Source organism: Primulina eburnea, chromosome 2 (genome assembly GCF_022965805.1).
Source record: "Primulina eburnea isolate SZY01 chromosome 2, ASM2296580v1, whole genome shotgun sequence".
In the NCBI taxonomy this organism is placed as follows: domain Eukaryota; kingdom Viridiplantae; phylum Streptophyta; class Magnoliopsida; order Lamiales; family Gesneriaceae; genus Primulina; species Primulina eburnea.
In genome coordinates, this window is record NC_133102.1 from 8,350,088 (window position 1) to 8,359,439 (window position 9,352).

General features: G+C 31.7%; 2 protein-coding genes across 2 annotated transcripts; one reads left to right on the forward strand and one right to left on the reverse strand.

Moving 5' to 3' along the window:
- Positions 1 to 1,603: 1,603 nt before the first annotated feature.
- On the forward strand, positions 1,604 to 2,326 carry LOC140822907 (calcium-binding allergen Ole e 8-like). The gene has a single exon (XM_073183865.1). It carries the CDS (start codon positions 1,653 to 1,655, stop codon positions 2,142 to 2,144), a length of 492 nt encoding a protein of 163 aa, XP_073039966.1. The 5' UTR covers positions 1,604 to 1,652; the 3' UTR covers positions 2,145 to 2,326.
- Positions 2,327 to 5,679: 3,353 nt separating this feature from the next.
- On the reverse strand, positions 5,680 to 8,030 carry LOC140822908 (thaumatin-like protein). Its single transcript, XM_073183866.1, has 3 exons — positions 7,893 to 8,030; positions 7,399 to 7,776; positions 5,680 to 6,193 (listed from the first exon to the last, which is right to left on the reverse strand). The coding sequence occupies exons 1-3, from the start codon at positions 7,960 to 7,962 to the stop codon at positions 5,892 to 5,894; spliced, it is 750 nt and encodes a 249-aa protein (XP_073039967.1). The 5' UTR covers positions 7,963 to 8,030; the 3' UTR covers positions 5,680 to 5,891.
- Positions 8,031 to 9,352: the final 1,322 nt, after the last annotated feature.

Consider the following 9,352-nt stretch of genomic DNA (forward strand, 5'->3'; position numbering starts at 1 on the left):
AGGTCTGAAATTTCTTCACTCTCAAGCATCCATACATATTGCTTTAAGTTCCTCTCTCGACAAACCTGCTGACTTAAGCATCGGAGTGGTCACGCCGGACACCCTTCCGGCGCCCATTCACGAGTTCCTTTTATTGTTTGCAGGTCACGATCGAAGCCATCTACCTTGTTCATTTTCCTAACAACACTATAAATTCTTGATTTTACCCGGCGGAGCACCCGACCCTGCTCATCCATTTTACCCGGATCACATCATCATGCTATAGTGTGTATTATTTGAAAATGTAATGTATTAACCTTTTTTTTGTTTGAAATATATATATATATATATGTATGTATGTATATATATTACAGTAAGAATGATGAAAAATACAACAAGTAAAGTTCAAAACATTCAATATTTCGTATTAGTTTTATAGATATAAATATGAAAATATATAGTTACAATATTATGAATCATTTTTTGTAAATATTATGTCATACTAGGTATGACACTAGTTAGGAGAAAAGGGAAACAAGGAAAATAACAATAAATGAGGAAATAGAAAAATAAAAAAAAATTAAGAAAAAAAAACAACATTTCTAATGATAAGTTAAGGTAACCAAGAAAGAAAAATTCAGAAAGTAGACTGAGAAAATAACAATAAATTAGAAAATAGAAAAAAAAAAAGAAAAATTAAAAAGACAAACAAAATAAAATAATAAGACCGAGAGTAAAGCTCCCGATGGAACATAGACTCTCCCGATAAAAACCTACAGACACGGAAGCGCGGAGGAAGCGAGTTTGCTTTCCGTACTCGACATGGACCACAGTCCCATACTTGCCACGCATTCTACACTCCACAATAGTCAATATATATATATATATATAAAATCCAATTTTACTTAAATCGACATATGATTAATTAAAGCTATATATATATATATATATATTAAAATTGGATTTGGTTAGTGTCTTCGCTTCTGGTGTATCACTCTAACTTAACCCAACTTTCTCAATTACATCTTTAATCTTTGATATCATCTCAAATTTTCATCAAACATTATTTATTACGATAGACGAATGAATTTCAATTCGATCAATATCAAGTTAAACATGTTTAACAAGATATTTGAGTGAATGAAGTAAATGAATATTTACAATGATCATAAATCCAATTCATTTTACTAATTTTTCGACACAATTATTATACATGGTTTGGTTAGTGTTCTCTCTTGTTGTGTATCACATTCGCTCTAATATAACTCCACTAGTCCACTTTCTGAATTACATCTCTTATCTTTGATATAGTATCAACATTTTTAACAAAAAATATTCAAGTGAATTTCAAATTCAATCGATATAACGTTATCGTCCGTATCTATTATACATGATGACTTAATTTTTTACGTCATAAAAAATATCAAGTTAAATAATTTTAATAATATTTTAGATATATTTTAAATATAATCGAAATTCCCAAATAAAAATCAGTTATCGAAAGATATACTCGTTTGTAAGTCAAATATAGTCAAACAACCTATTATTATAATTAAACAAATAAAAAAAAATAGGTCCATACGTGTATGTCCGATCCGCTTCCTATATATTGTCTTCGTTTCCTCAAATATAAAAAATCAAACCGAAGCACAAACCCCTAAAAATCAGAGAAAATGGCAGCGAATCCGGCCCCGAATTCGACCTCCCTGCTGTATCTCCAGAACGTGGACGAGGTTCAGAAGGTGTTCCAGCGCTTCGACTCTAACGGCGACGGCAAGATTTCCGGGAAGGAGCTCCGCGGAGTGCTGGAGGCTCTCGGATCCAGCATCTCTGACGAGGAGGTAGCCAAAATGATGGCGGAGATCGACACCGACAAGGACGGGCACATCAATCTCGAGGAGTTCGCCGCCTTCTGCAAGGGCGAAGCCGATCCGTACAAATCCGCGGAGAAGGAGGTGAAGGAGGCGTTCGAGCTATACGACCGGGATCACGACGGCAAGATCTCCGCCGCGGAGCTTCACCTGATCCTCACCCGCCTCGGCGAAAACTGCTCCGTCGCCGACTGTGCTGGCATGATCGACTCCTTTGATTCCGACGGAGACGGTTTTGTGAGCTTCGACGAGTTCAAAAGGATGATGGCGGCGTCTCACAACGCCGCTGCATAAATGGCGGCGTTTTACGCTATCCACGCGTCATAGCGGCGTTTTACGCTGTCCACGAGTCGGTCTGTCTGTTGTTGCTTGTTTGTATGGAAAAAAATGAATCAGGATTTCGTCTTGTTTGTGGGGCTTATCCTTTTGTTTTAAGAGGAGGAGATTGAATATTCGAATCACAAAAAAATTAGTCATTACTGTAAATTATTTACAATTATAACCCTAATTCGACTACTTTCGAAGAAAACAAATAAAAAAAGCATTTTTGTATGATAGTCTGTGATATGGATCGATCCATTCATATTTATAATTAAAGTAATATTTTTTCGTGAATCTGATTATAATTTTGAGATATGATCTCATACTGATTTTGTTGCAAATCAAATCAAAGTGAGCACTTGAAACAAATATGTCATTCATAAGATAAGAAAAAGGGAAAACAATCGATTGAATCATTAATTCAAGAGCGGATTCAAGATATTTTTTTTTTCCTCTGGGCCTTCACCTATAATTTATAGAAAGCCAAAAATTTGGGTGTTTACGCGCTAATTTTCTTCAAACTTGTTGATTTCGATGCAAAATTTTACAGGATTAAAATAATGATTGGGCTAGAATCAACTTCAACTAGTGGTTGTAAGGGCATCCGCATCCGTTCGAATTATTCTATGTTAATAATTCTCCATCTCATCAAAAATCATGGGGTCCACGAGCCACATATTCATTACATTAACAATTTCCCATTATTAACACACACCCACATTCATTTAATATCAACTTTTATTATTTATGAGTCCCACTGTTCACTTACTCATTTTTTTTATTTTACAACAAATATTACTAAAAATAAATAGTATTATTATTTTAAAATTAAGCCGTTGGTGATAATTAACGACGGTTTTTAAAAAACCGTCGCTTTTCAGTTTGCGACGGTTTACGAAAAACCGTCGCAAATAGCAAAATAATGCCGTTCATTCTGATGAATTTCTTGGCTGTCATATCAGCCAAGATTATTAACACATGCACCCACATTGGTGCATGAACATTAATGGGTGTTATTAACACCCATTAACCCACCAATGTGGGTGCCCTAAGTAAAGGTTTACTGGGCTTAAGCTCAGTCAAGCCCAGCATATTAGGTCCCCCTACATAAAGTTGGTCATGTTTTTTTTTCGTTATCACATCAGTATGCGATGGAATAGGATTAAAAGCCAACAAAACGTAAAAAATAGAATTAAAACATAAATTTGACAAGTTAAATGACAAATAAACAAACATGACAACTTGTAGCACTAAATTCATGTAGGAAAAACATAATATGGCACCAACCGGTTATCAGAAGGTGTTCACATTTTTAAAAAAATAAGTGAAATACTCGTATTAAAACTTATTTAAAAATAAGAACACAATAAGCTATACAATTTAAGATTTTGACGTCATATGAACTACATGTTACCATTTATGAGTCGTTATACCCAAAATATAATTTTGTATAAAAATAAACAATTGGATTGTTAAATAAAAATAGATGGAATCATACTTCTACCTCATCTTATTTTAAGCATAAGTTTCTTGTACAACTAGCAAGAAGCACGTGCGATGCACGTAAATATTAATTATTTAATAAAAATTAAAATTTGATTTTTTTTAAAAAATAATTTGAATCATTTTTTTTATTAATATTGGTTTAGTTTTTTGTCATATTAGATTAGACGAATAAATTAATTATGAACTTATATACCTTAATTTCAAAATTGTTTATCAAATTAAAATTCAAGCCGTTGATTTTATGTTATAAATTATAATGAATATAATATATAGAACAAATTGAACTGAAACAAATTTTGAAAAAATATATATCTAAGCACCACATATAATGTATAATAACCTAAAAATCAACCAAATTATGGATTTTATAAATGCATAAATCATAATTTATATAATTGAAGAACGCTAAGGACAAATAATTATCAATTTAAAATATTTGTGACTAACTCATCAAAATATTATCAAAACTAATGAAATAATAATATTGATAATAAAATATAACATATAATATTCAATTTAAATATTATTTAACCTCATACAAATTTTTTTTACCTTTTGCTTTAGAATTATATATCATAGATAAATTAATTTCATATACATCAATTAATGAATAATTTTTTAAAAAGTATATAATTTATATTTCTAATGATATTTTCAACCGGTTGACAATCTAAACAACAAGATATAGTTTGAAATGTAAAAACTTGTGAAAAGTAAAGACAAATGAATTTTATGGATTTTCGGAGGAAAATATTCATACGTCACCCCATCTTACTCTATAGGAAAGATTCCACCAAAAGACTTTGTCTGAAATATTTAAATTCTTATTATACCTAACTCTCATAATTTTTCTATCAGATTCATATTTTATGATATTTTTAGTATATGAACATTCATAATTATTGATATAGATTCTACTAAATAATTTATTAAATTCTTTACTTTCAATTTTTAGTTAAAAAATCATAAAATATATTAGTATTCAATTTTATATTATTATATACTTATCATGTTATTGTACTATTGTATATATAATTATTTTTTTCTTATATATTCTTGTGATACTATAATTTATTACTTAATTAGAAATATACTAAAATATAATTACAAAATTGCATTAAAATCATAAAATAACATGTAGAAAGAAAATTAAAATGATAAAATATTTAAAGTTAGTATAAAGATGGATTATTTGAGAAAATTAATAGGATCGGAAAACATTGTAGATTATACACACTTTTATATGTATAAATAATATAGATATATATTAAAAAACCAATAAAATATGTTAATATTAAATATCATATTATTTTATATCTATCATGTTATTATACTATTGCACATATAATTAATTTAGTTCTACAACAATCAATGTATGGGGGTGGTGATAATTTATTATCATTTATTAGAATTTTACATATATAAGTGATAATTTATTAGCATTTGCTAGAATTGTGCATATATATATATCTTTAAGGAGTGCATTTGTGTCTTTTCATAATCGGAAAACACATCAATGATCCACACTTTTATAGGTATATAGATATAGATTATATCCATGCTTTGAAGCAACCGCTGATATTAACAATGAATCGAATGTCACATAAGTGAGCACGGTTGGTACCAAAATCTGTTTCCATACATTCTACGACAGTGTGTGTGTTATGATGTCCGATTTAGATGAAGTCTATACGAATTCGCAACTCCGGAACCACTACAAATGAAAGGGCACATGTAAGAACCAAGCACTCTTCTCATATAGTCCTTTGGATATGGCCTTGGTATCTAACAACCTATGGTCAGGTTGATACGAAATCGATGGAGTAATTTGTTAAACTTTTCAATTATCGAACCGAGAGCGATTAATATTATCAGCCTCATGATCTTACAGTAAGAGATGCTGGTTCGAATGTGATGTTCAACATGCAACACTCCAACCTCTAGAGCCATTTACTAGATTTTAGAGGAATCGGTACAACAGCCCAAGCTCGCATTCATCGAATGGCTGTAGTCATAACTTGATCTTTTCAAATCGACCAATGAAATTCATGCACCAACAAATCATTGAACCAGCCCATCCAACAAGGGCAAAACAAGTAATCAAATTTGATGCTAAACCCACAATGGATCACCAAAAGTACTAGTACTGGTTACTAATGATGGGAATAATAATGTCATTGCAAAACGTATTTATATATGTAGATATATATATATCTAATGATGGGGACAAAAGGTAAGCAAATAGGTTGAGGCGATGCAAGTGGCAATGCTTGTGGGATCATCATATGCATAAGAGTAAGCTTTGGGGCAGGCAGCTTTGAAAATCTTGGAATAGGCTGTGGGCTTGCATGATTCGGGGTTTCCGAATATGCCTGTGCAACAGTACCTTGGGGAGTTGAATGCAAAACATGCACTCTTGCATGCCACCACACTCTTCTTGTCATCTGATCGGACCTGAAGCCCTACCGGGCACATCATGTTGAGGTCGCTCACACACCCTGCATAGCTGCACTTTCCTGCAGTATTTTTCAATGGCCAAACATATATGCTAATCAATCACTTTGTCATCATACAATATGAATGTCCCAGATTTGAGGAGTTGTAGCATTAGTACAAGATACTGTTTCACATATGTGAATAGATTCATAAGATTATCTCGTTTATTTTTCTAACAACTTTGGTTGATTATTTTCGTACGACGAAGATAGATAGGAAATAAAAGATAGCAAAGTTTATCTAGGACACACCCCAGCTCACAAGCATGATATCTCTAAGTATTGTTAATGTAATCAAGACATACTCCAGCCAACAAATTTGCAGTTAAAGTACAAACATGATTTGGCTAATCCAATATGAACGACTTTATGTTATATTAGTTTGAATGCACAATGCACATACAAATTCTATAATCTGCACATGAATGTAACACCAACTTTATCTGATGACAAAACAATGGAGGACTTGGTAAGTTAATCCACTGTTGTATTTTGAACTATTTCAAGATTTTCATCTTTGCCAACCACATTGAAACACAATTCATATTGCTAGAAAGGCAAAAATGAAGGAAAATACAACAATACTTTACAGGATCAACATGAGCTTCCCCATAAATTTCAAGTACATTAATTTCTAAACATAAGAGCTTCCCTACAAAATTCACAAGTGAAGTGGAGGCCAAAGGCTCAAAAGCTAATAAATTTCTCAATCGACATGTGAACGGCCATACAAACATGACATGATCAAGTAAACTAGACGATTTTTAACTAAAATCCATGTGATAACCACTCGTTTACAAAAGAGACTCGATCCAACGAAATTTAATGGAGATACAATCTTTCCAAGCAATAAATAAGGCTATAATATCAAAAGAGAACCCAAAACTTTTAGTCAGAATCTCTCTTAATCTTAAAATCACTCCACAGTTTCTTGTTTCGCAATGAGGCAAGATAATGGCAGAAAACAAGGATGCTAATCTCATAAGACATCAGAGTACAACTATTTTTGTTTAGTTATAATACCTTAAAAGAAATTGTTCCAATCTACTAATTTCAATCAAAAACAGAATATATAGCTAAACATTTCTATATCACATATCTTGAGCAAAATAAGCATCGATTTGAACAGCAATTCTAAATCAAACATCAAACGAAAATGAAACAAGAACAATCAAGAGTAAATCTAGATATTTTCAGAACAGTACAATACTAGCTGGGATTCATACCTGAGCCACGAAAAGGGGTAATGGAAATGGCGAGATTGTAGCCGTCAACGAGGCTAACATCGTAGAAGTCCAGTTCACTACCAAAGGTTATCTCGGCAAGGGTGGCGGGAGGGGCCCCACCCAGCCCATTGCAGAAGAGGGAGCCGCCGCAATCTCCGGTCGAGCACCTCCCCCGGCCGGCGGAGTCGAATGAGCAGCCGTGGCGTCCCCACACACGGCCAGACCAGCCCTCGGGGAGTTGCAGCGTGTAGGCCTTGTTCGGCGGAAGCTCGAATCCACCCTTGGCCAAGATGGGCTTCCCGGAATTCGGTTGTATGCCCGGCCAAACAGGGTGGCTGCATCTGTTGTACATTGTCATTGTTCTACCTGCTGACACCTCTTCAACCAGAAAAAGAGAACATGCACAAGAAAAAGGATTGAACAGAAGAAATCGCAATAATTGTCAACATCATAATGTAAAAGAAGATAGCACGGGAAGTGGGTCAAAATTATACCTGCAATGTGGAAAGTAAAAATGGAGAGAAATAGGAAAGAAAACAGAGATCTAAGCAGCATGGCTGCCATGGCTGCTGCGAGATGAGAGCAGAGTGCGAGTGTCCAAGTTAGTGAGCTACCCCTTTATAGGAGGACAGGAAAAAAACATATCTTTTATTGGAGTCATCTATGAAAAATATTACTTTTTATACTATAAATATTATTTTTTATTGTGAATATCGATATGGTTGACTCGTCTCATAAATAAAGATTTGTGAGATCATCTCACAAGAGACATGCACACACAAAAAAAGTCAAGAATGATCACTTTTTTGTAATCTTTAACTTTTGTTTTTTGAAGTAATAATATATTCATTTGACGCAATCTTATGAATTTATAAAATAAATTGACTTAAACTTTATTACAATAAAAAAAATTATATAAAAAATAATAATTTTTCATTAATCAATCAAATCAAATATCTTCACATAAAATTAATATATATATATATATATCACAGTTGTCGTCACCTCACATTTTTTTGGATTTCGATAAAGTGTTGTACTAAATACTTCCACGATATATATATATGTACGTACGTATTCAATATTAGATTCGAAAATTATAAAATAATTATTTTATACTCTGAGTTCGATTTCAACTAGACTTTTTGAATTGAGGTTTTCAATTTTCTAAATAATATAACTTAATTATATTTATAAAATATAGGAATGAGATTCCATTTATTATTATTACAAATAGAAATGATATTTTATATAATAAAAAATTGTATTTGTGTGCTAAAGAAGAATTCGTTTCATTTTCCGAAAATGTGAAATAATTGCCGAGATAGTTGCAAGATATGAAATAAGGTCGACATGTGCTTTGGAACCTTTTCTTGCGGGGAAATGATTTCTTCCACTGAGGTTTTTATCATAATAACTGTTTTTTTTAAAAAAAAAATTACATTTTTATAATTACATTTAAGAATGAGATATAGTTTCTCTGATAAAATAATACTCATTTACCTCCATTTGAATATTTCTTCTAACAAAATATATTTCTATTTTAAGAATATGTATGTTATAAGAGGTTTTTGTGGATCTTAATATATTAGTAAGGGTGATATATTATATCGTACCGAAATTATATGTCGTAACTGAATCGATAATTGCGATATAAGCAAATTTTATACCGATATCGTATTAAAAATTTCGGTATAGATATAACTAGCATATCGATTATACCTGAATTGTACAATATATCAAGATTTTGATACAGTATCGGTATATACTGTTTTACACTTGAAACGTTACATTTTTAAAATTTTATAAATCTATTGTTTTAAAATATTATATATTTTAAAAAAATTATATATTTTTTCTGTGCTTCAGTATTCTGATATATACCAAAATTTTAAAATTTTATATCGTTAATGTACCGAAAATTTCAATATCATTATTGTATCACATCGAAAAT